Source organism: Chelmon rostratus, chromosome 20, assembly GCF_017976325.1.
Source record: "Chelmon rostratus isolate fCheRos1 chromosome 20, fCheRos1.pri, whole genome shotgun sequence".
Taxonomy (NCBI): Eukaryota; Metazoa; Chordata; class Actinopteri; order Chaetodontiformes; family Chaetodontidae; genus Chelmon; species Chelmon rostratus.
The window spans coordinates 20,357,477-20,384,940 of record NC_055677.1 but is presented as its reverse complement, the minus strand read 5'-3'; the positions used below and the strand labels follow the sequence as shown (position 1 = coordinate 20,384,940).

The 27,464-nt window shown below is 41.2% G+C and overlaps 1 protein-coding gene across 1 annotated transcript in view; it reads left to right on the top strand.

The window, feature by feature from the left end:
* Positions 1-27,464, top strand: part of kcnh2b (potassium voltage-gated channel, subfamily H (eag-related), member 2b) — a 225,127-nt gene that overhangs the window by 9,756 nt on the left and 187,907 nt on the right. Inside the window, exon 2 of the mRNA XM_041961103.1 lies at positions 16,701-16,931. Coding sequence (XP_041817037.1) covers positions 16,701-16,931 — 231 coding nt within the window. The remainder of the gene's footprint in view (positions 1-16,700; positions 16,932-27,464) is intronic.

Below are 27,464 nucleotides of genomic sequence, written 5' to 3'. Positions count from 1 at the left end.
GGGAGCTGCCCAGGACCACTACAGTCCTTTTTATGGGTTTGCTGTTTTGCTCGAGAGCACACATGCGTGTCAGTAGTTATTAAAGAAGGGAACAACGTGTTTCACTCGCTGCGACCACCCTCATCGCCCCAGCTGCTTCTCAGATTTGAACCAGTGATCCTCCAGTCAAAAAAAGTCATTCATAAACACATAAACCTGGGCTATAATTCAGAATTTATTGCTTTATTTTGGTCGTGAACCAAGAGGGAACATTTAGTCCAAAACCTGAGACACTTCCTTCCGCAGGGGTTTTGGATTATTATTCTAACTATAAAAATAGGCACAGATTCACACAGCAGTTCAGCTTCTCGTCCAGGATGCTTTGACAAGGATGCGTGCTGTAGCTGGTGAGAGAATTGAACATGTGACCCTCGAGTCATCAGTCTTTCTTGGCTACCTGTTCAGTGGAGCACAATGATTCTTTACATATTAATAGTAATATTAACATTAATATTATTGTAGAAATCACGTCCATAGAAGGCTGTTAGAATTTGGTCAAATTATATGTTCAGCCATGCAAACTATTCAGATTTGCTGTATTAACAATTTGCATATTGATATTTAGCTACTGGGAGGGAATCAGGTTCACATACAAGGTGCATGAAGTTCGCTTTGACATCAAAATCGAACTTGATTGAATATTTTTTAGCAACAGTCTGCGAGTATAATTCTGTGATCAAATGTGAGCTCACAGCTGAAACTAGAATGAAAACCACAGCACACAAGTCTGCAGCTTAGCTATAATGTGTATTTTATGCAATATTAAAATATGATATTACATAATAATTAATCGTCTGGTGGAAATTAAATATTCATGCTGACTGTTTTTCTTGCAGACCGTCGAGGTGTAATTCATACACGAGTTGTTGATTTAGTGTGCGGTGTCCTAGTTGGCACCCTGGCTGAAGAAGCCATCATGAAGATGAAATAACTGCCATAGTTTGAGGCCTGGAATGAGTCACGTTTTGTGTAAGTGGTATTTGAAAAGGGCAGCTTGTTAACATTCAGCTGCATCTGACATTTCATATTTAGTGATATTATTGTCCAGAAATACACCTAAAAGAATGCACCACATGTGAGTTGGCTACAGAACATAAAACATGTAATATCAGGTTACATGTAACATGACGTGATTGATAAAGATCAAATGAGGAAAACATTGGCCGTGCGGAGAAAATTGACTAACGGAGACCAAATGCTGGAGTCTTATGGGTTTTTATTTCTTTCCTTTATTAGCTGTGCTGGATTGCATTCTGATTTCATCATGATGAAGTTTACCGGTTAATGCAGTAGAGTGTTCTCTGTATTCGATAAAGCCGGGAGCGTGCTGGCCCCCCTGTGACAAAGCTGAGCTTCTGAAAAGCTGCAGATGCCCTGAAACCAGCTTTTACAAAAACACTTCTGAAAAAGTGTTTTCAAAGTCGGAATGAGTGTTCGTGACTGCGCAGTGATTGAGAGAAAGATGAGCTTCCTGTCTGCTCTCTCAGATCACGACACACGTTAGAAGCGTCTCCCGGAGAGTTACGGCTCCCGCCACATCATCAGCTTCTAATTGGCTGCGTCTTTATAAAAACGCTTGCCCCAAAGACGAAGGCATCAAACGCTCCGTCTCTGCTGCGGTTTTTCTTGCTACGCTGAAAAGATGAGACAAGCTTGAATGCATCAACAGCACCTTGTCAGGTGAAGCTCAAGGACTGCAAGGCAGCCAGGATGCTTTGATGTACTGGAAAGGTGCGAACAGGGCAGCATCTTCCCTCAAACTAAATGCAAAGAAAATGATGAAAATGCAGTAAACCTAAACTGTGAAAACTGTGAAAAAGTGCACTGACTGATTAATTCTCTGGCCATTTTTGTCTACTTTTGGCTTCTAATACAAGTCTGTGTAGATTATGAGGCAAAAACAAAAAATGCCAAAGCTTTCAATTTACAATGTCACAATATTTGAAGTATCCACGAACCATTTGCAACATTGGGAATAAAATGCAGTGACTTTTTGCTCATGTTGCCGTGTCGGGGGGAGGGTGGTGGATGGGTGTGTGGTGCATCTGATATTTACAATGTTGGTATGAAATGGTAAAAAGCATCAGCACAGTCCACTACAGGAAGGACGTTTTGAAATACAGCATACTAAGAACAATAGCTGTCTTAATTATAATCTTGCCCAGTCAAAATAAATGCATCATCTTTAAATATGGGTGTTGTGATCAGTATGCTCAAGTCTTTATGGCTCATCAGTTACAGTGTGTGGGAGTTCCTATTATCACCTCCTGTCCTTTGCAGTCCATCGTTGTGGTAGCTCCCCATATTTTCCTGTCCTTCTCCCCTCAGCCCTCTGCCTGTACCTCTATTTGTCACTCCTTTATCTCCTGGCAGCTGCCCTTTCACTCTCGTCCTCCCATTCATCAAGCCTCCCTTCTCCCTCTTCTTCTAAAACTTGATCGCGCCTCTCTCATCCGCCCTCTCTTTGTCTCCACCTGTTCCGACGCCCTCTCTCATTCACCATGACTCCTCTGCCACCCCAAGAGCGGCGGCACAGAAAAGGCCAGCTAACCGACTTAAAGACCACGGAGTCCCCAGCTTCCCAGGGATTAGACCTCATTTGCATAAATCTGCATAACCTCGTTAAGGCAGCGGGAGACGCTGTACACACTGTACCCTGAGACACTTCGGAGCGAAACAGCCCATTAAGGATTGCGGCGCTTATGGGATTATCACTCTTAACGACTGTTGGGGGACTGGACCGGTGTGTACTCTCTGAAAAGTGGCACGTCGCATGACTGAATCCCAAACTATGTGGCGGGAGGGATCCAAGCTTTGAGTCAGGTGACCTTCACATTGCATTTGTTCCTCATCATGTTTTCAATTCCATTCAAACTGTTTTAAGGAACCTACAGCAGAGATACCGCCGGTGCATTTAACAGTAGATTAAGAAAACAGACATGGTGGCCCATGTTTGAATGAAAGCTGCTCTGTCAGCACATTGACTGAAAAACTTTCTCCCACTTCTTACCTGCCTCTTCAATCCTGCTGTGTATTGGAACTCATGTGTGATTCTGCGATGCATCGATTTATTTTGAAGGTCTTTGAGGCTCATAACGAATAGGTGTCATGTGACCTGCAGTTCCAAATGTGACCACTACACCAAAGTCAACCCACGAACTTTTCCAGATATCAGTAGGCTTTATCAAGGGGCATTTCTACCTGACCACAGAACAGCTATAAACATCTTTACTTTCACATATGGAGGGACAACACCTGTAAACTAGTTAGTTTCAATCATTAACTAGCATTTAAGTGATGCTGGTTTTAACAAAAACAATTTAACATTTAATACTACTTGTGTGATTAAAGTAAGCATGAGGACAACTGAGCAAAAATCCAAATACTGATTAGATGTGAGTGCAACTATGATCTAAAACTAAACTCTTGACTCCCTGTGAGGTAAGATGTGGAGTATTTGTCATAATTGTCGTAATGTCAGCCTGTTTTTCCTCATGTAATTGCCACAATATGTACGGTGTCTCCCATGATGCGTGCTGACACAGGGGAAAATATGCTAGCAGGTATTTTTGTCAATGCTTTCTGTTCAGTAAATGTTTCTTTGCGCTGTTTGGAAACTTCTCCAAAATGGACCTCTGTGTGGACAGAAAAGAATGCTTGGCCTGTCAAAACATGACAGGACAGCCCTTCCTCCTGTCAGCGGTCTCACACTGATGACATCAGCAATTCTCCAGCACTGGACACTTCTGTCTTGCCAACAGTGTCCAGCCAGCATCTCTAATGGGACAGAAATACGAGTACATTTTGGAGAGGCACATTGTGCTTTGGCAGCATTTTCATTTTGAATAAATACATGACCCTTATTTAAGCAGGAAAGCCCATTGATAGTATCTCTGCTTTCAATGATGTCCTGATAGCACATAACATATATAAATATATCTAAAAATGACAATATATGAAACAATAGAGGTGCACAATGATACAGAAAATAAGCTTTTAGCCATATCTGGTAAAATACATATTGTGCACTGTCCCTGCTAAATAAACAATAAATCAAATCAAATCAAATTAAATCAAAAGATTTTACAATAAACAGACCAAAGTCTACCAAAAGAGATTTAATTGATTTAAAGGGATCAGATTGTCTCGTTTCTGCAGGTTGTTCCATTTGTGTGGTCCATAGTATTTTAGAACTGACATGTTGATCCTGGAGGACCAAATAGTCCCGGGACCTCGGGTGAACTGGATTTATAGTTAAGAGGACATGAGACATGCTCAGGTAGTTTGCCAAGAAGTGTTTTATAGATAAACAGAATGCAGTGTCTTTCTCCTCTGACTGCTAATGACTGTCACCCAACTTTCTCATATCATAAATATTGTTAGGATGGTGATGAGGCTGAGGGCAGAAAGATAGGCTGCATCTATGGGTTTAAGAGTGGAGGCAGAATGCATTTAAATCACATCACCGCAGTGTGACTGGACAGTCTGCTCCTGCACTTTTGATTAATACAAGTCTTGTTGCTATAAAAATGCAAGCACATTTCAGTGGGACAGTTTTCCAGACAATAAGACGCATTTTGTTTCATCTCGGTCCTGTGATGCTCACTCTCACATGGTTCAGGGTTTAGAAAGGGAGCGTTGCCAAACTGAAATTTACCCGTAGATTTTACTTGGTCACCTCTTTTCCCTAAAGACGTGGAAACTAACGTACATGCAATGTGGGAATTTCCTGATGTGAATAGCTTTTGCTCACTAATAGCAAATGTGTTTCCACATGTTATTAGGACTTGTATTACTATTATACAAAAGGCTTTACTTTTAAATGATGACTCATCACTTTCCCTCAGACGAGTTGTATTTTTTAGATCTGATAGCTGCTAAGAAAACACTCGTATTGAGCTGGAAACACCCCCTTGCAATTCATCCAGTGTGACTCAATGGACTGTGTTATTTCTAGTCATTGTTTCTCTGGAGCTCTCTATAGCTCAGCCCAGTGGAGCAAGGTGAGGAAATACTGCTTTACAACACATATGTGTGAGTTTGAAAGTTAACTTCTGATCTTGGGAATAGTATTTTTTAAAAAATAAACGAATGGAGTTACTTCAGTTGTCTCCTTGCCAAATTCCCTGTCCTGACTTAAAACCAGGACAGGCTCTGCTAAATCAACAGGGACCACCAGAAGCATCCTAGTGAGCCTCCTTTACGTGCATGAACTGTAAGAACAGCTAATCAGTGGTCACCAGCGTGTTTGTGAGATCTTCAGGAGATCTTCTTAGATCTTAAGGCATTGAAAGGAAGACTGGAGTGGCGTTTGAGATCCCAGGACTCTCAAAAAGAACAAAGAGAGTGTCTTTGAACAGAAATAGAGGCTGCAATCTTTCCCACATATATTAGGATGACTTAAGTTTCATACTTATGTCACTTGACGAATGACTTCATTTGCTGGTGAAGGTCATGAGCATTTGAAAAATGTGGGGTGTTGTAGAAGCTGAATGGTCCTATTTTATGAGCTTTCTTGTAAAGGCAAAAATGTTCTTCTGAGTGTGAGGTGTCCGGTCTTTGGGGTGCAACAGCCTTTGTCTGAGAGTGTTACCAGGTTTGAAACACTCTCTGATAACACCTAGTGTTCTGATAACACCTAGTTTGTGTTCCAGTAGGTGATGTGAGTCGAAAAGGAGGTACTGGTCTGTGTGAGTGGGTTTTCTGTAAACCCCAACATGGAGGCGCCTGTTCTCTCCAATGTGGACATCACAGTCCAAAAAAGGCAAACTCATGTCCTTGACATCCTCTCGAGTGAATTTGATGTTCTTGTCCACTGCATTAATGTGCTCCGTGAAGGCTTGCACTTCTTGGCTTTTACCCATGTGTCGTCCACATATCTGAATGACTTGGTGTTGTTCCTTTGAGTTCAGAGCCGTTCTTTCCATGTTCTCCATGTACTGATTCACTCAATGGGGGATACTGGTGAGCCCATCGCACACCCACCCTGACTTAGAATCTCCACATACAATCAATTTGCCCTCAGTAAACAGAAATAAGACTTAACATCACAAAGAATGCTGTTCCTCTTTCATAATAAATGATTTGTTCATCCAACAGTCTGTTCAAATATAGTCTCTTATCCAAACCCGGTCGTTTCAGCTTGCATAAGAGATTGAAGTGAAAAAATGTGTATTCTATAGATGCAAGCAGTTCTCAAGAGGAATGCACAGTCGAATCAGCAAGGGCTTTGGACGATTTTTGATGAATTTTCTAGGTTAAACAGCCAGAGCTATGGCTTACTCAATGCAAATACTACAATGGATTGTTATGCTGCAGCATAAATCAGTTAGTAATCCAGTATCTACAGCCTGCGACTGTGATTACTGCAGAAATCTGAGAATAACCAGTGTGCTTTTGGACACTGATCTAGCATATAAAGGGTCCTACATGTAGTCTGAATTCATCGTGACTGTCAGCTCTCTGTGATTGAGAATTTAGCATGTGTCAAATCTTCAGTTTCCATGGCAATCGCACAGTTAGAAAAGGGTAGAGACAAAAAATCTCTTCAGCCTGTCAGAGTAACCCAACCAGTCGCATGCATCTGTTTCTCTGTTTTCTCCTTTTCTCCCAACATTTGTCTCTGTCATCTTTTCTTCTTTCTCATTTTTCCATTCATCTCCCTCTCTCTCTCCTTTCTCCTTAATCTCACTCGCTGTCTCTTTACTCTGTAGCTTGCAGGCACAGAGCTGGTGTGTTGACTTGTGCTTCTAACACATGGGCTTCCCTCCTTATCCGCCCACGCAGCGTACTCAAGGAGATTCCAAGCACACACACTCACGTCCACAAACACACTCGCTCGCACACACATACAAACACACCACACACACACACACAAACTGGCAGACTGCAAAGCCCCCAAGGTCTGGTCTTAGTGAATTATTCAGTCTGCGTTGGTGGGTCTCTGCGAACGTGCGTTGAAGCTCTTATATGTGTGTACGTGCATTTGAATGTGTGCATGTCTCATGAGTCCGTGTGTGTTTGTGCGTGTGTTTTCGTCAGTGGGAATATGAAATGGTGTTTTCCTTTCGAGCAGGAGCAGCTTGTCTTTAATCAGCCTCTCCATCAGCTCCCTCTTCTCCGGCTCCTAAAGCTCATTAGAGGGAAATTGCAGGGAGAGAGCAAGATGTGGTCAGTGATGTCAAGCCGAGCAGAGAGTGCCGGGGGGAGGGTTAACGACCCAAAACATGACCACCGGACAATGTGGCATGTGGGACACATATTTATTATGCTGCAATCCATAGTTTCCTACAATGAGTATCTTGTGATGTTGCAATTGAGTTATAACTGATTGATTACGAAACATGATCATGAACAATGTGTATTATTTACTAAAGAAGATATAATTAGACGGTGTTGACCTTGTTGTATGGACAGGTTTGGGCTGGAGCTCAGATAATGAAATAAACTAGCACTGATTAAAGAGTAGCTACTGAAATCCTGCCCTCTGTTGTGCTTTTTCACCTCATCCTAATGCATTAATACAAGAGGGGGATTTTCCACATGTGAAAAACCACCCAGATGCTACGCTAATATCAAATGATTTTACATCTCACAATTTATGTACAATGTCAGCATTCAGTGGTGGTGCAAGAAGTAGTGTGCGCTTTGTGTAGTGAAGAGGAGGTGAGGGTGTGGATAGTGTCACAACAGCTACTGTTTGCGTTTTTTAACTGCGACCACAATTTTTTAGATAGATATACTTTATTTATCCCAAGCTGGGAAATTGCTTAATTGTATTAAGTTAAGTTTTTTCCTAAACTTATCTTCATACCGTAGTTCTCATACACAGATGTCGTTCGAAAATATAATTAAATGTTGTCAGTGTAATCCAATATATCATTGGATTACTTCCTATTTTCATGATTTTGTTCTATATTTTGTCTGTATTAATTTAAATGCGTATTTACTGCTGCTATTTGCGACAGTCGAGCGTTAGAGAACAGAGGGTTCCTGATAGAGGTCAACAGAAGTCACAGAAGGGTAAATACTGTATCAGTGTCCATGAACTGACGTTATAAAGCGCCTTCTAGAGAAGTGTGCTCAGAACAAAATGGAAATTGGCTTTACTTGCTGTGAATAGCTGCCCACCATTAGCCTTGTTTAATTTGAACACGTTGCCCGCTGGTTCCAAATAATGCCATCTATGCATTTTCCTCTCTGAATGCCTGCAGTGTAATAATACAGTACCTGACCCCCTCCTGGGTAGAATAATGCCAGATTTACCTCGTGTGTGAAAACTGAGCAGCACATACACTGAGATAACTGGTTTGCACACCATTTCTGCAGACTCTCCTCTTCCTCACCTCTTGTTTTTATATTACTGACACCCTTTCAGTGCTCGTTTTCCCTCTTTCTTCTCTTCCCTTTTTATTCTCCGAACTGCCTCTCATCCCATGGTTAAATTGTCATTGAGTGTGTGCCATATGTTCGTCTGTGTTGAGATTGTGTCATATATCATCTTTATGTGTGTGTTTGTCTGAACAATGACTGTATTTATACACACGTGCCTCATCTTTTCAGATGTCGTGCAATCTAAAGGACTGAGGCTCTGAAAGACTTTAACAACTTGGAATAAACATCTCTTTGGTTCTTTTGGCCATTATCAAAGACCAAAAACCACTTACCCGAAAGCTGGAAAATGAAATGTACAACACACACACACACACACATCTCTGCCTTTGTATTACCTAGTGCTCATTGCAGCCAGACAAACCCATCAAGCTTTATGAGGCTCTGAGGGCTGCTGCTGCCGCTAATTTGTGGAGGCAGGCTATCAAGCGCATCCACACAACCGATCTCCACTGTTTCCATGAATATCTGAACAGGCCCTTCCACCAGTTTATGTCTCCCATGAGAACAGCCTGTTGAATCCAAGACGTGCAGCCTTGATAGATGATATGTCTGTTTCATGAAGGAAGAGGGGAGAGAATGTGATAATCGTGTGCGTAACAGGGGGAGGAATGGGCACAGGCGTTTTCATTGTGGAGGACTGTATTGATGGATGTTCACTTTATATTGGAAAACTTATGGGTGTCTTTGGGGAGAGAGAAGAAGAAATGCCAAGATTCTGATTTCTCAGACAGAGAAAGTCAGATTTTTGGAGGCATCGGAAGCTTTAAAGGAAAACTATGGCTTATTACAATTTAGGTTTTATTAGGTTTTATTTATATAGCTTTTCAGTTTCATCAGATATGCCATCGTACTCATGGAAGCAATTCTGGAATCTCAGAAAGTGGCAGCGAGCCTAAAAATGGATGGAACTGGCCAAGAAACATGAGTAGTTACAGGATAATTCAGTTTAGCCATTTAACCACCTCTTACTTGGAGATAAAACTAAAAGTGAGTGCATTCATGTCACTAATCCCTAATCCTTAACTACTGTATGGTAAGTATGATAGATTAATGTTAAAGCCAGTGTGTAACCTGTTCAGAACACACCTGCCTGATTATCTGACTGCCCCCTGTTTCAGGATCTAAGCGACTATTATAAATCACACAACCAATGTCCAGAGCAAAAAAACAAAACCCATGTTGTAATATAGTTTCCCGTCATTAACTGTGAATGTACTGAGGCTCTTCTTGGTTCGACTGGAAAAAAGTTCTTTGAAAAATGGGAGACTGTCCTCCCAAGAAAATCAACAGCATCAGTCAATTTAGCAAGTGCCCCAAATCCACGTTTGCCTTCAAGTGACTCAGCCTCTAGGGGCCGTAGGAATTATGGCTGTTTTCCACTCGGCACAAAGGACGAAGTGAGCCACAAAGTCTGTGGAGGGAGGAGGTTGGGGTGGATGGACCACTGTTCACTTCCTGTTTCCTGTCAATATTGGGTTCTTTTAACTATGACCGTACTCGCTCCCCAATCTTAACCAAGAAGTAATTTGAACCCAAACCATGATAGTTCCCTCATTTTTGTACCAAGACATAATGGAGCCATACAATAGTGCTGTTAGATTAGAAAATGGCTTTTTTTGTTTCATGTTTAGAGTTTTAGAAAAACTCTGACAGGTGATGTTTCGTGTTGTGGAGGACTTGTACAAGTAATGCATTGTGTTGTTTAATTTGGAGGATTTTTTAGAAATGGGCTAAGGGATTTTGATACATGAGTTACATCACATCATAACAGGCAACACATAAGTGCTAAATCAACAGGTCAGGGTTCAAGAAACCAAAACTACCTGTTCAGAGTTAAGGAAAGTGTGCAAAAGCCTCCTGCTTTGTTGACTTAACTGTCTGCCCCGATGAGGCCAGTCTGTCTCTCTGATGTATATTTCGGATATAAACAAGAAGACAAATACTAAAATTTGATTTCAACATACTTTTTTTGTGTTTTGCTTTCTCTACATGCCTATTTGATCATCATGTTGATGATGTATACATACTGATTTAGGCTTATATATGTAGACCAGTCTGTAAGTACTGAGCCTCACCAGCATGCTCAGTGAATGTATTTTGTCTGGTCTCCTTGCCTGCTGTCTTGATTAAAAGCCTTTTATTTATCAGCCAGCAAAGTACATGCTGTGTCTCTGATTTTTTAACACAGGGTCACACTGTGTTGTGTCTTGCTGCTTTCGCTCTTGTTCCATTTCCTCCTTATTCTCTTTGCTCCAGGTCTGTGTTTGATGCATTATCATCTGTTCTTTTAGAAACTTTGAATGTGCCGTCCTGCAGAGAAAGTAAACACAAGACCCTTAGCCACACACACACACACACACACACACACACACACACACACACACAGAGAGAGAGAGAGAGAGAAAAGTGCACTCAATCAATACAGGAATCACCCACATATCCGTGTTATGGTTCAACAATTGATACAGAAAAACAATCTTTCCAACATCCATAAATCATTGAGCTGCAGTCTCCAAACTCATTCCAACAGGGTAAAAACTGAAGTGGCTGAACAGTTCCTCCAAAACAATGTGGTTCACAAAGAGCTTGAGTCAGACGCAGAGTCTGAAATATCACAGGCCAATAAGTGATTTTGAGGTGTGCAGAAACACCTGATTATTGCAGACTAGAGTCTTCTCAGTGTTTATGAAATGATTTATAAATCACTGGCTCAGAGGGGGACTCACTATGCTTCACCTCTGTGAACTGCTACTGAGACATAATTTACAGGGAATAATGACTGTCTACGCTCTTCCTTGTTAAATGATAATTCCTGTTCAGGGGCCATTTCATGATCAAGTCTAATTAAGAACACTTATCAAGAAAAATTGCCTCAGTCTGCCAAGTTTGTTTTAATTTTTATCCATTCATTCATCATACAGTAAGGGCAATGGATGATGTATCACCCTCCCCTAAAACTAGTGGGTAGAGGAAGACCCAGGATGAAAGAAAGCAACCTGTAATTCCAGAGAAGACGTTTCTCATTAGATAATAATCAAGTCTGCTGAACTGACACAGGCAGAGGAGCGAGGTTGGAGAGTTTAGAAAATGGTTCAGACTGGGGTCCAAAGATTCCTCTTTTGAGATAGTTAAGGTTATACCATAAAGTTAACTTCAGTGGAGTTTAAAGCAACTCCGGTGTAATCACCATTTTTAAAAAAGCAATGGATCTTTTGGGAAGACAATGAGACAATGGGAAAGGTGTTGGTAGTACGATTTTAGTGAACTTTATTGTGAGTTTCACTGTTTAGCTGTCAGGCTCACTACTTTACTGTTCTGGTTTATTGTCACCGCTCTCATAGAGGCGCTTTCGGGTGGACCAGCAGACAGACACAGTTAGAGACTAGCTGGTGAACATAGTGGAGCATTTAACAGCTAAACACTCCGATATTTCCCTCAGCAGTTGGCAGAGACCAAAAAAAAAAGAAAGTGAATATTGAACTTACATTTTCCAGGTGGATACAAACACAACAGCAAATGAAAGCCAGTGTTGCTCCATTACTGCTGGGTGCATGTACTCGTCATTGTTGTGCTCACATCTTGTTTCCACCAGTAGGTGTAAGGCATGTAGTTCAGACAGTACTTGAACTTGCAGTTTAGGTCTGCAGGTGCAACAAAGGGTCCCCGGCAGGCGCACTACCGTCAGTTGTCTCTCACAGGAAGCAGGAAGTGAATGGCCAAATAAAGCAGTGGTTCACAGTAGTGCAGTGATGGCCAGCTATCTGCCATGGAGAGTCAACAGCCAGCAAGTTTTCATTTACATTCACTGATGAAGTTTTTCCTCTCCTTGAAGCAGTTCTAACTCAGGTTTTGACAGTGATTGGATCATTAGTGAATTGAGGTGCCTGATTGATCCAGTTCAATCCTACTCCTCCTATAAATTTATGATGGCACAGCCTGATGTATTACATAGTACTCATAATACTCATTGGTATGTTGGCATTATTCAATGGCATCTCTAAGAGTTCTCAAGAGTTATTGCAAGTGTATTGATTTTTTTTTTCACTTGTCATGCTTTTTTTGTTGCTCCATCCAGCACCTGTCTAGATGCATAGAATGAATGTGCTCCCCACCATAAAACATTTCAGAAAATAAAATGGTAATTAAAACAAACTAAGATCAATTGCAAATCTTTGATTTATCAGATCATGCTTAATTATGTCCTCATTCTCACATTCAGACGCTTTCGACACCTGGTTCATCCCGTGCTCTGACGAGACATTCTGAACAAAACAAACACATAAAGAAATGCAGTGATTATCTTTTACCTTTCACTAACATCCTAAATCCAGGTTCCTAATAGCTGGAACTGTGTTTTAGGTACATTGTGATCTCGGTCTGAAGCCTGACATACTGAGCAAGAAGCAATTACTGGAACAAAATCTCTCAGAGTTCACTGTAGCAATGAGCTGTGCTTCCCTTTTCACAGCCTGACGTCCTTGAGGAAGAGTTATCACCGGCAGCCTTTGTGAAGATCTCCCAACATGGAATGGAAATTACCAAAAGTGTCAGGGTGTTTTTTTAGACTCAGGGTGCACTCAGGACCTGCATGGCTCTTTCACTGCAACAATAATCTTCTGACCAAAGCGAACTTATTTATGTGGCTTACAAAGCCTAATGGTCATGACTCTGCCCTTTTTTCCAAGCCTTCCACAAAAACTCCTCTGATGAACACCTCCCACATGCAATCTTCTACTGAAAAATAGTTTTCTGTGTCTTAAAGACTTTGTTCTCATTATAATGAACATGTCTTCCTTGAAATGTGGTCTTGTTAGTGGCTTTCAGTTGTGTTTCCAGACCATCTGAGTGACCATTATCTTTGTTGAAAACTTCAGCTGACAGAACCAGACAGCTCCTGAATCCTGAATCTGTCACCTTTATGACCCATCCTTTTCAAAATGATGCATGAAATATTGACTGTTACCACTGAAGAGACATTGTGTTTGCCTTTGCAACTACATGTTGGACAGAACTTTACATGTAACTTGCCTCCAATACATGGTTAAGGTTTGTGTGTGTTATGGTAATAGTAATGGAGGATTGTGGGCAATGCTTCTTATGTGTAGAATGCTCAAAGCATGCACATGCAATCATATTTATGCTGCAATGTTAGAGTCATAGCTTGTTGGACGCTTTCACACCTAATTCTCTTGGGCAGGACTTTCTGACTTTTCAGTTTGATGCTAACTAAAATTACAGACCCCATACCAGACCAAACAGGCAAACCTTAGTCTGCTGAAAGGAGGTGGTCTCAGTCTGGATCAAATAGAACCACGGTTTGGTTCGGTTCCTGTTTGAAAACTTTTTTTTGGTGATTCAGCTTTTGGACCGCTTACAGAAATTTCTGTCAGGCTCTCGTCAGCAACAAAACAAAATGAGCCGTCGTGTTAGACAAATGTTCAATGACATTTGGTGCGACAACTTCATGATGGTGTCAGTTGGGAAAAAAATATCACAATAATTCCAACACTTTTCAATTATTTTCCAAGAGGATGAGACTGAGAGAGAGAGGAACTGAATTGAACTGACCAAACCCTGACATCAGACGCACACCCATCTACAACCCAATCAATTTCAAGTACAGGGAGACGCTGCTCACTTGCTTTAGTGTGCTCTCAAAATTTCAATGTGGAAATCAAAGAAAACCAGATCAAATGTATACATTGTGACAAAAACAGGAACCTTGGTTCGGACTTTCAGGTGTGATAAGGCCCTTAATACCAAAACAGGCAAGATGCTTCTCTGTAGATATGTTATATTCTGAACTGTCCTCAACACAAGAAAATATTTTTTACCTTCAGCAGTGGCAAATAGTGCCCTCTTGGAGCAGGAAGTGCACCCAGACACTGAGAGATAAACGGCAAACTTTGTAATGAACTATCACGCTTGCTATTCATGCTGTAAAGGAAGTCTATCAATTCTTGATAAATCATTGTTTATGTCTTTGTATGGCCTCATCCCCTTTGTGCATGTTTTAGATTTTTTTTAGGTTTTATATCATATTATATATTGTATTATCTTTATTTATTAATAAATATATTACCAATTCCACATATAGTTTCTAAGCTTACAGCATTTGATTGTTTTGGATTTGATAGTGTCTCCTATCTATTTTGTGTGTATCTGCTGATCTGAATTGCAAGCTGCTACGTACAATTGTTGTAATAGGGATTGATAAAGTTGTTTTAAATTGAACTGAACTGATTTCACAGCCACAGAGTGAAATGACATCTGACATCAAAAAGTGACTGTTTTTTTCTTAGCAGTTTCCAGCCGTTTACTTGATGCAGGCCAAGTGCTGAGAAACGTGGTCAGATTTTTCTCATGCTGTCCTGCCGTCCATCCCTGGACAGATCACTCCTCAAGAATCTACCTCCATTGATAATCTTCTGTTCCACTTCTTTCCCATCCTCTGTCTACCCCTTCCTCAGTTTCTCTCCTGTTATTCCTCCTTCCTTTTTGTTTTTCTATGGGGAACCATCCAATTTCTATCCACTCCTGATCCAACCCTCCTGCTGTTTCTCACCTCACTCACCCATTTCCGTCATGAGCCATTCTTCTTTCCCTCCAACCATTTACATGACTATTTATGAGTGCAGTATTCCTCACAGTGAGGCCCAGCACTAAGTGAAAGTAACCGGGAACATTGGGGCTCTTCAGTATCTTAAAACTCTTCAGTGGACGCTATCTATCAGCCTGTCAGACTATCACCCTGATGCAGCACAAACACAATCACACATCCACAGAGGCCTTATGTGCATGCACACATATATGTTGTTTGTATGTGCTCCCACAAGACACAAGAGATTCATCTTGTACAAACAGGAGACAGAAGTATTGCAAGTAAAGAGTCAGTGTGTAGGGTAGGGTATGTGCAAATCTGTGTGTGTGTGTGTGTTCAGCCACAACAGCAGCTCTCTGAGTACATTCAGATCATCCACTGACATTGAACAGAGGCCATGGAGCTAAATGGCTCTTTCTACAGTAAGTGGTTTAGAGAGACACACACATCAGAGCTTTGTGGGAGACAGATCGACCAAGGTTGCTGCTGCAGTTTACACTTTTGACCACAATTATGAATACACATACGCAAACCACACACACTTCAAGGTGAATTGCAGAAGGAAAGACTACACAGATTTCCAGCCATATATTATACAGCTGCAGTCAGGCCATTCACTGTAAAATCACGTCCTACATTAAGTGCAGTCGTGAATGACTCCATACTGTTGTTACTTTGATTTTATTTTGAAAGTGAGACTCTTATTTTGAAACTGATATGGCAGCAGGATGTTAAAATAAGTTGAAAACTACGTGAAAGCCTCAGACTGGTGTTGTTGTGTGTGCCAAATATTATCTTTGACATGGTTTAGCACGTGTCTGACAAGGTCTGTGAACGTTTCATCTATTTTTCTTTTGCTGAATAACTTTAAAACTTTCTTGTTTGGGTTTAATGGGTTTGAAAATAAGCCTTTGAAAGATAACAAGACTGCTCTATTAATTAACTGCGCAGGTGATTTCCGTAGTAATTAGCATTCCTTGCTAACGGGGCTCTGCCTATGCTAATGCTGTAATTAATACTTACGCTTACGCACGCTTGAACTTATTGTGTTCATATGAGAGCAGAAACGACAGAATGAAGCTTAAAATGACTAAATATATTCATTGTATTGACATAATAATTATTTTCCATCAAAATATACGTTTTTTTCCTTATAAAATGATGGTAGACATCTTGACTTGTAAAAGCACATGTACCACTGTTATTTTTATTGATGATATTCATTTCTTTGAGGTATCCCAGTAAGCTGTACCATTAGCCAACCCTGGAACTGGTACTAGACTGGCTAGACTAGCTTAGAAAGCTGGCATTATTAATAAGGTTATGCTACTATTGATTACACCTGTGGTTTCCTGCTGTGACAAGTCAAAATGCTGTGTGAAAGGCTTGTCATAGCATTATTCATGCTATTTTGTTTTATTCTCACAACCCATATATATAAAGTTATAGTTGTAGTTATATATAGTTACACTGGCTACCAACATTTATATTAAATCCAGTTTTGACTAAGCGTAAACTCTACTGACCCTTCTCCTGAAAGTGTCATTATACAACATGAAGACTTTTTCCATGTGTTCATTTGTTCCTCTGTCACCCACACTCCAGTACCATTAATTGGATGTTGGTGTCTCTGGGAATAGTAAGCTTTTTTTTATTTCTTCCGTAGGTCGCAACTTCGTCATAGCCAACGCAAGAGTGGAAAACTGCGCCATCATCTACTGCAATGATGGCTTCTGCCACATGTGTGGCTACTCACGTGCTGAGATCATGCAGAAGCCGTGCACGTGTAACTTCCTGTACGGACCCGACACCAAGCGGCTGGCCATTGCCCAGATGGCGCAGGCCCTTCTTGGGTCGGAGGAGAGGAAAGTGGAGATCAACCTTTACCGCAAAGATGGTAGGAAAAAAAACTGTTTGTGAGATTGATTTGAGATGTATTTGTGTGGATGTAGAAGAGGGCGTGTGCATCTGTTTTTCAGCTGTTGACTTGTACGGTGCCTGTGCATGTTTGGAAAGGAATGTGTGTGTTTTGTTTAACATAAAAGTTAAAACCCTGCAGTGATTTAGTCATAGAGATGTGGAGATGGGCTATACCAAAAATACTTTGTGTTTGGAGAAGGAAGTGGTGGTCGGGTTCTTTAAGAAATACAAAAAAGGTATGTCCCATGTTAGTTGCTGTTATTGTGGGTTTGTGTGTACTGGGATGGAAATAGTACTATGGCAGGTGCCTGTCTGTGAATGTATTTGAGTATGCATGTGAAAGTGTTTGGTGTGTAGCAATATGAAATGTACTTGTTTTTGGCCTCAGGATCTGTTTTTGTAGTTTGTACAGAACATTTGGCATCCACCCGCTCATGTTTATCTGTGAGCTGTTATGTGTGAGTGACCTGACTACTGTTTACTGATAAGTCCATGTTGTATTTTGTGTATTTTGCAACTTTTTAGTGCCAGATTTGTTGTTGTGCTGAGCATGGAAGTGCAGAGAATGCAGTATGGTACGTTTGGTTTGTTTCCAGATTGTATTAACAGGAGACTTATCTATAACTGTGCTGAGACTACAGCTGAGTACCTTCAAAATAGTATTTGAATTAGTGTCTGCACATTCATATCAAAACCATATCAAGGTTAAAAATGTAAACAGCTGTTTTGTATAATTTTCATGAAAGCTGCCTTTTCAGTATACCTCATTACAGTAAGATGTACTTAAGAGGAAAGTAAATGGGGGAAGCCTTTGTAAAATTCTCTCCAGTGGTAAGAGTATATTTATGTGTACACACATACCAAGTGGACCAGGTAATAGGACACTAGTCATGGCAACGATAGATGCCATGACCATGGTGATAAAGAGCTGCCATCGTAATAAAGTCAACAACTCCCTGGGCTATGGCCAAAGCATCAGCTGGACATTTTCCACCTGTGGATGAGAGAGAGAGAGAGAGAGGGAGAGAGAGGGAAGGAGAGAGATAGGGAGGCTTGAAATAAGCAGAGGGGGAAAAGAGGGCAAGATGACTAAGAGGCAGGAAAACAGCACAGCTCCAAAAAGTGAGGAAAAACCAGTGGGTGAGAAGTGGGAGAAACACAGTGAGTGAGAGAAACCGCGACTGTCAGAAAGTGTGTTTCTCACGTAATCTGAAAGCGTTGTTGGTGGTGAGAGAAATCAAGCAACAGAGAGAAGGAGAAACAGAGAGATGGCGCCAGCTGTCTCCTGATACTTCTAAAGAGTGCTTTGCCAGTTCAGCCCTCCCCTCTGCACATTTCACTTTCCACTGTTTATACTGGAGATGTGGACACACACACACACACACCAGCAATCTGCTACACAAAAGTACCTCGTAAAAAGCTACAACCCTGTATATAGAATTACAGAGGTGTTGTCATTTCTGTCCCACTGGCCAGGTTAACAAGAGTCTACCATGCTAACAACACATGGTTAAAGGATTTGGAAGCAACATTTAATGCTTGCAAGAGTCTTGTGCCAGTGTGAGCTGGTAGCTGTAAAGCTGCTGTTGGCATACACAGTGCAGCAGTTTGAGCATGCCCTCCCATTCAAGACAAGAGAAGTTCCCATATTAACACACCTTTTATAACACTAAAGTTTGTAACTAATATATAACTTTTAGGAGGCAGATGATTCATGTAATGACCATTCTTAAAACAATGACTAATCTGATTAAAGATCCATAGAATAGAACTGCTGGAGGTAGAGGTAAGTGATCACATGCATTTAACAAATATGGAAGCGTGTACTGGCCCTTTTTGAGTGCACACAGCATTTTCCATGCAAGGAGAAATAATAGGCTCTACATCCTTGTATTGGTTTGGTTTGAGATTCTGCTGGTCTGGACTGGTGTACAGGCTTAAACTGTGATTTTATGTGCTGATGGTGCTAAATGCAACTTTTATTGCATTAGTAATAAGTAATTATTGGTCGGGTCCACAATGTCATATACAACATTAAAGTATGTCGTACATGACATACTAAGTATCTCTGGTACCCTGCAATGGTAAAGACTTCCCAGCCAATCCCAGGATGCCTTGGGCTGAGACTGTCGACCAACCAGAGGCTGTGTTTCTGACTGGCCATATGTGTGTGGTAGATTTGATCTTAAAACGCACTGTACAGTGGAATAACGTATAACACTACTGCATTACTGATGGACTGTTGCTTTTTGTGTCACACAACACTAGATACAGTGCAGCGTTAATGCGTGTGCCATATTTTGCCGCTTTTATTCAACGTTTTCATATGCTGTCTAATATGCTCTCTCCAGAACTCACGAGAACGTGTTGCTGAGACAGACGGGTTTTGAGTTAATTTTCTCCTGATTTGCCTGTCTGAAAAATGCTATTTTAGTGTCTGAATGTTTGGAAGATTTGTGGCGAATGAATAATGGTTCCAATATTTACTTCGGAGAGGAGACAACTGGGCGAAAGAATCAGTTACAATCTGTGCTCATGTTCACTTCTCCCACTTGAGTGAATAGACTCAGGACCTGCTGCCAGTCCCATAAAGGGGTGGATCAGTGGTGACACCCACATGACACAGATACAAGAAATGACTCTGAAGTGCACCGTCTCTTTTCTGAACCATCTCCGGAGTCTCATTATATTCCACATGGGAATGGCTGAGTCCCGTGCTAAGTGGTGAAATTTGGTGTTATCAGCCTGGTCCGGTATTTGGTTTAAAATCAAACCAGTTTAAACATTTTTACATTGGCCCGAGCCGAATACATCCTAGATACTTAATGTAGCATCTCTACCCAAAACCTTTGTAGATTTCTGACTGTTGCTCATCCTGAAAGAGTCAACTGAGCATGCCTGTTGTTTCTAACAATTTATATCTGCACAGTTTCACACTTCAAACTCAGACCTTGCTCCCTTGAAGTAGACGAAGGCCAAGTTCTTTGCTTAAGAATGTCCCAAAAACAGCGTGCTCATTACCTTTCTGCCAGCACATTTTCCTTTCAGCTTCCCATGACAAAGACTTTTGAAAGAAGAGTGGGACTAGAATTCACAGTTTCTTTAGTGATCATACTGGGAAGCCTCCATGTGAGAATCTACTGATAAAACTGTGATACAGAGCTTCACTTTGGAGAAACAAAGGTTAAGAAAATCATTATTCTTGAAAAAAGTCATTGTAATGTATGTGTTTTCACAAAATGTTGTGGACAGATGGTCCCTTGCACAAGGAAAAAATAATTGTGGTAGTGGTCTGCATGGATTTATATTGGACAGCAATAAAACATGAGAAGGTGTGTAACAGATAATGTTTTTGAATAGAATAGATGGCATGAAGCAAGTGTTGTTTCCTCTACCAAGTGTATTGATTGATTGTATTACCATGACACCTCCAGAGTGTATTATCACACTTATGCCATGGCCATGTAACAAAGGATGAATGGTTGCCTGTGTTCAAATCATTCCATTTTAAAGTTTTTATGCAGTCAGTTTTAACCCATGGTTAGTTGTGTTTCATCCAATAATTGACTTTGAAGCACCTTTGTTTTTATTGTTACTGTTTTTAAGTTTGCCCACATTTTGACATACTTCACCTTCTTGCCAAGTTAAAATTATGTCTTGAATTATGTTGACAGCCAATTGGAAACAGGTATATCCTGTGGCCTTTAGCCGTATCAATCAAATCAATCTGAAGGAGATAGAAGATGAGATGTATAAACAAACAAACAAACACACATGCACTGCATTTACACACCAGGCACATCCTTCTCTATGAATGGGGAGTTGTGTTTGTCATGTTACCATGGTGTTTGTAGAGAGGCCCTCATCACGTTGTCACAGTAACTTAAGGACACTCTTTTGACTGCACTCCACTCCACTGAACACATGTCTTTTCTGTGGAGGACTCTGTTTCAAGGTTTATATTACAATCTAATGCATATGACTAGGGATATATTTTGTCTTGTGAGCAAAGGAAACGTATTTGGAGCTGTTATTGCACATCATGTCTTTCACTTCTCAAATGATACCCTCTGGCGCTGACTGCCATTATTTTGCATTAGACGTTAAAACTTTTCAGTCTTTGTGCTGACTCAGAGCTTTCTGTTGTTAGTAAAATCCTGATTGATTTGTACTCAATGAAGGATCGTAAACTAATAGAAAATTACGCCCAGGAAGGGTGTTCCTCTCTCTCAGTCATAGTCACACACACTCAAGCTCACAAAGACACAAACATAGTCTTAGGTAACCCCAGCAGGCCACCTTCAAGCCATCAGAGAGCGGCTCATCGAACACCGTGGACACACCTCATCCATAATGCACACAGGCAGGAAACACTATGCCAACTCCTCTTGTCCCCTTTGCCTCCTTCCCCCCGTCCCTTGCTCCTCCCCCCTTTAGCAAAGGCAAAGAAAGAGAAGAAGGAAAAGAAAGAGCAGCCTCTCCTTGTTTTTTCTGAAAGGCAACCTAAGTATGAGTGTATGTCCATACAGACAATGCACATACATGCATGAACACATTGCACAGACACACTGTGAGCACACACAGGCTTCAACTGAGCCCATTTATCTAGTGCCAAGATTAGGCATGAGCCTTCATGATGATGGATCTCCCTTGTCGCTCTTACGCTCAATTGTCCGACTCCAATTGCTCACCAGCTTAATCAGTCATGCTCTCTAGGTAAGCGGTGATAGGAAGCATGCACACATACACTGAGCGCATAGAGGTTTTACTAGAGAACGAGCCCAAGCGGGTATTACCTGCAAGGCTTTGAATTGGCTGAATATTCCAACATTGTGCTTTTACATTGGCCTTTAGTTCACAAAGAAATATAGTGATGACTACGGAGGGGTTAAAAGGGAAAGCGAGAGCATAGGTGTCTTTGTTCTGTTGGACAGGGAGAGAAACAGGAAATAGGGAAAGGGAGTGGATGAACTGTTTTAACTGGATAGATATTCCCCTGTTTCTCTCTTTTACACTTGCACACTACGACCTTCTGTCTATCTCTGAATCTCTCTAGCTTTCCCTCATTCCTATTTTATTGACACTCAGTGTCTTTAACTTTCCCACGGCCTTTGTCTTTTTGTCTCTCTCTGCCCCTCTGCCAGGGAAGACAGAACATTGCTTGCCATCAGCCTGCATCCATGTGACAGAATCCAGGTTGTCTGTATAAAGGAGCTATGAAGACAGCCAGCATGTGTTTCATCAATTCAAGGATGTCACTGTTGTCAGTCTTGAGCTGCTGGAACAAATATAAATCCTATTTCAAGAGGGTATTTGCTTTTTGAGTTTCTTTTTGTAGCAGCACTGTTAAGACAGGTGGCAGAAATCCTTTGAATACATAAGATTTCACATGTTATCTGTTCAGGAGAATGTAAAACTGTGCTCCACCGAGACCCCCGAGAGTAAATACCATTTTTTTTCACAACAGAGCTGAGTGAAGTGACAGGTATGGACAAGTAAGCTGAACTGATTCTTCCATTAGCCAGCCATTGCAGTATTTGTTCCAGAGATGGTAGCCAACTTCATGCAGTCATTTATTACCTGCAATGTCTAGTATTCTTTTGACAGCCCTGTGATTTAATTGAATTCCATTCTGTTCCTGTAATGTGTCTAAAATCTTCTCAGTATCTGGTATTTAGCTAGACACCGAGAGAAACAGAGTCAGACTCAACTCTGCTTGCTGAAATACATCTTGACAACACAGAGCTTAATGTACTTTAGGGCATTTTCACACCTACTGATGGTTTGCTCTGGTCTGAATCAGGTGGTGAGTTGGTGAACTTGATGCCTTTTCCTCCTGGTTCAGTTTCTTTTTGCACAGAGAAAATTCCAATCAAGACAAAATGCAGCATGACAAGCCACCTGTGAACATTCGCTTCACTCGGGCCAAATGCAATGTGCAAGGTACTACCTTAATTCATTGTCTAGCTAGTTAGTAGCAGCTATCAAATATCCACATGCACATCCACATCCATTGTAGGTGGATGTAATCCAGTATTTGTTCCACTCATTGTAGGTGGATGTAATCCACCTACAATGGATGTGTATGTGTATGTGGATGTTCCCACCACAAATGAACCGCTCCAGAGTTTGTTACAGACTGGATCGAGACCACCTCCTGGTTGTCTTAATCTACACCCAAGTGCAATTACAATATTCACACCGGCTCAAACGCCTTGCACCAAGGGGGAAAAACAAGTTCATTTCAACCAGACTAAGAAGGGTGTAAAACCACACACAGGCAGGTGATAGACTTACATGAACACAAAATTGCTGGAATTGTGCTTGCCCAAAGCATCTTTGCATGGAAATTGGTGTACTTGCATTGGCTTTGGTATTCTTTGTTCACTGACGCTCAGTGAACACAAGTATATTGAAAAGGAAATGGAGTAACAGCTTTCTCAAGGCAAGACAATCAGTGGTGATGTTTTACTTAGGGATGGACGATAATGCAAAACATATGATCACAATTTTTTCCATATTGATCAATATTGATATTTATAACAATATATTCCTGTCTTGGTTCGCACTGACCAACGTCATATCTTGCAGACAGTTGTAGCGCTTCATCCTCACATTTGAGATATCCAAACACCACTGGTGTAAAACGAACCAAGGGTGGATAAGACTCAGCAAGATACTCTGGGCAGAGTGGCCGAAGACGTCTCATTTCTGTTTGTGTTCCGCTTGTTCAACAGGTCATAAATTCACCATTCTGTCTCTCTTTTGCCGCCCTGATGGTTAATGAGCATGGTTGTTGTTGACTGAGTAACACTGCTGTTTACCAACTGTATGTGAGAAACTCAGCCCCTTTTCAATCAAAGGAGCCAGGCCCACTGTGATCACTCCTTCTCATTTCACATATTCACCTGCCAGTTGTTACAGAAGCTCTGAATGCCCAGAGCACCTACCTCGTATTAGACCACACACCAGACGACACTCAGTGTTGTTTCCTTGGTTGAAAAGGGGCCACTTCATAGTGATGCTCAACTTAGGAGGAGAAGTTCAACTTCAGTTGAAGGAGATAAAGATTAGATCGCAATAGCTGTGTTTCCAGCTAACTTCCAGCGAATTTCAATTTAACTTTTGAAATGTAGCAAAACTGGTTTGGAGTAAATAGGTTAGGCAAAGCGTAGTTTTGTCAGTTGGTGGTATAGGCTACGCTAGACATGGTCGTCATAAACAGATTAGAAGTAAAGCGAACCGGAAACAAAACCTTTTTTTTTTTTTTTTTTTTACCAAGCACCAATACACCTCAAAGAAGAAGGAGAGTAAGTGTGCATGACGAGGATGATGGAGATATTCCCATAACACACAAAAACATGGGTGGTATAAGCAACAGGTACGCGTGGACCAGTGAGTTGTGGGAATACCTGGGAAGATGCCAACGGCAGTAGCTTCTTCTTCTTCTCTCGGAGCATAAATAGCTGATCAGTCACATAAGTTAAATGTTCACTGTATCAGAACTTACTTGGAAAAGTTGCTTCTCGCATTAAATGCATTAACTCTGCTTACATTAACTCTGCTGTGGAGGTTTTTACCTCAAGTGTATGTAAAAATCTGTTTCATCAACCTTTTTTAATGCAGTACTTCAATATATGCATAAAAATATGTTGATGGAGACATAGCCGATCACATGAGCCTCAATTACCTGGGAATCCCCTGGAGCTCCTGTGCTTTCAAAGCTTCCTCCTTTTGTCTTGCACATTTCTTATCGTGCTGTTACATCACAGGTTACACACTCTGTACCTCCTCATTGTGGTTATTATGACTGAGACAAATTATCTCTGTTCCAAGGTCAGGAGGCAGCTGTGTCAACAATTAAATGTTCTTTATCTCAACTGTATGAAAATCAGCCGTCTCCCTCTTTTGCGTAACACTCAAGTTAGTGTGTCTGAACCTCATACATGACAAGCCGGGTCTCAATTTCCCTCAACATCTGTGCAGTATGAATGCCACAATACTTTTGTCACTGGATGTTGACTTTGAACATACAGTATATCTCTAATGCACAAAAATTGCACATTAATATATATTGTAGGATATAGAGTTTGGAGAATGACACGAAGACTGTTGGCTTTAGTCACAGGTTGAGCTTTTACCACTCTCAGGAGGAGGATCCATATTGAATGTTTCTTGGGAGTTTGTACCATAAAATATGCCTCTGTGCCTTTAATTACATAGATCACAGACCATCTGGTTACAGGTGACCTGTTGCACAGACAGATCAATAAAACACAACTGAATACTACTTCAACTACTAACAGTGTAGTGGTATCCTCACAATCCATTTGTTATTCCAGTATTATTATGAAAAGATCTTGTGTATGTTGTGGGCCTTGAGGACTAGCAGGTGTCTATCAGACAATGTGTCCTCACAGCATTGTGCTGTGATAATGCAGCGAGCCCAGAGGAGCAGGCTGTCCTGTGTGACTGGGGGGACACTTGATTGCTTAGCAGCGGTAGCTAAGCAAAGCACTTAGAGACCTGCAGCTTCTCTGGAGAGGTTAACACTCTCCACCGATGACTGCGGTGGATGATCCCACCTCCAGCAAAGAGCACATAACACACACAAACACACACAGGCACACACAAACCAGACTAATGCTGTCAGCTGTCGCCCACACAACAACAAGTTGCATTAGGTTTTTGAACTGAAGAGAGAGGCGTCCATTTTCAAAACAGAGCTGGAGAGCTTTTTGTTTGTTTCAGCCCAAATGAGCAAGATAATGATGTGAACTTGCACTTTGCGATGCGGTGCAACAGGATAGAGGACAGGGGAGATGGGAAGGAGAGAGACAGAAAGTTATGGTTCACGTGACAAATAGGAAGCTGGATTCAGACCAGCGACATCAACAGTACATGATCTGCACCTTAACACACTCTCTATTACCCAGTAATACAAAAGATTCACCGGTACTGGAATGTATGTATTCAGTAACACTCTGAATTAAATCACCAAGCACTAAACTAAGAAGCGTCAACATAAAATTACACATCACTCAAATTCTACTTTTTGAGAGTAACTCGTGCAGTCAGAGCACTGAGCTCAGGGGGGGTATGTGTTAGTGTGTGCTCCCTCTTTTTTTGATGACACCCAAATTATGAATCATGACACGTTGAAGTATGATAGTGCTGCATTGTGTGTCCGCCTCATTAGTCGCCCAGTGTGCTGTACCAGGCTGCTCTGCATGCTTGCACACACACACACACACACACACACAGGAAAGAGCCGAAGACGCAGCAGAACCATTGTACCATTCAAATCAGTGTGGGCATCTACAATAATGCATGCTGAGTGTGTTTGTGTGTGTGCATGTGCATGTGTATGTGAAATAACAGTTAATATCCACAGCAGTGACCCTATTCAGTTGAGGCTGAGGACTCAAATTGAATTCACTTTAAGCAGTCAGTTTAATCTTGCCCTGGGAAGTGGCTTTTTTGAAAACACTGGTAATCTTGTTATGAAGATAATCAGCAGATAAAAATCTCTCACTCCATTTGGTGTCCCAGGTTCAGCGATGGTCTCCAGTCTGGGCCTTTTGTATACACATTGTGACTGTGTAGATTGTCACTTGGACTCAGTCTTGTCCCAGGCCCTTTAACAATATGTGTGACCACCATGGAGTGAATTGGTTTTGGTTTTTACAAGTCACAGCAATGACTTCCTAATCGCCATGTTTTCATTATTAGCTTTTCACACAAATCTGACTCAAACCAGAGCTGGGAAGTGAGAAATCCGGCCAAGCTGACCTGATTTGGTAGTAAATGTTAAACACTTAGCCCTAAATTCCACGGGCCGCTATACGGCCACCGGAGCCAAACGCGGCCATTCTAGACAATGCTTGGAATTCTACCAGGTGTGCTGCGCCACATTTTCAGAAACATCCCAGAAGTGGCTCTCCACTCTGCTCCAAGGGGAATATGCACTGACGGTGCGTAAGGCTACACAGAGCAGATTGAGTGAGGCAGGAAGTCTGACACAGGAACATCTTAGAGAATCAATTTTTTAAATGACTGCTTAAAGTGAATTCAATTTAAGTCCTCAGCCTCAACTTAATAGGTCAATTTTCGAAAAAACACACCCAGTGCAGTCCTTAATAAACACAATTAATAGACAAAAAAAACAACAAAAAAAACAAAGCCTGCTTACCCATGGTAGGAGCACAAATGTCCAAGATGAAGATGACCAAATCAGCAACAGCTGAGTAAGTCAAGACAATCAGGCAGGCAAAACACTTTCTTGCTTCCGAAATGCTCCCGATTTGAAGCCGAAGGGAGGATTAAGAGAACTTAGCCTGTGCATCTTCCTACCAACATCGAACAGTGTGCCTTATATAGTGTGTTGGAATTTAAATTCTAAGTTCAATCATCATTTCTTTCTTACTTGGTCTCTAGAAACTATTTGTTGTGAGTTTCAGTCTAATATCATGCTTAAATGTGAAGAGAGACACTGCTAGACTTCTACTGC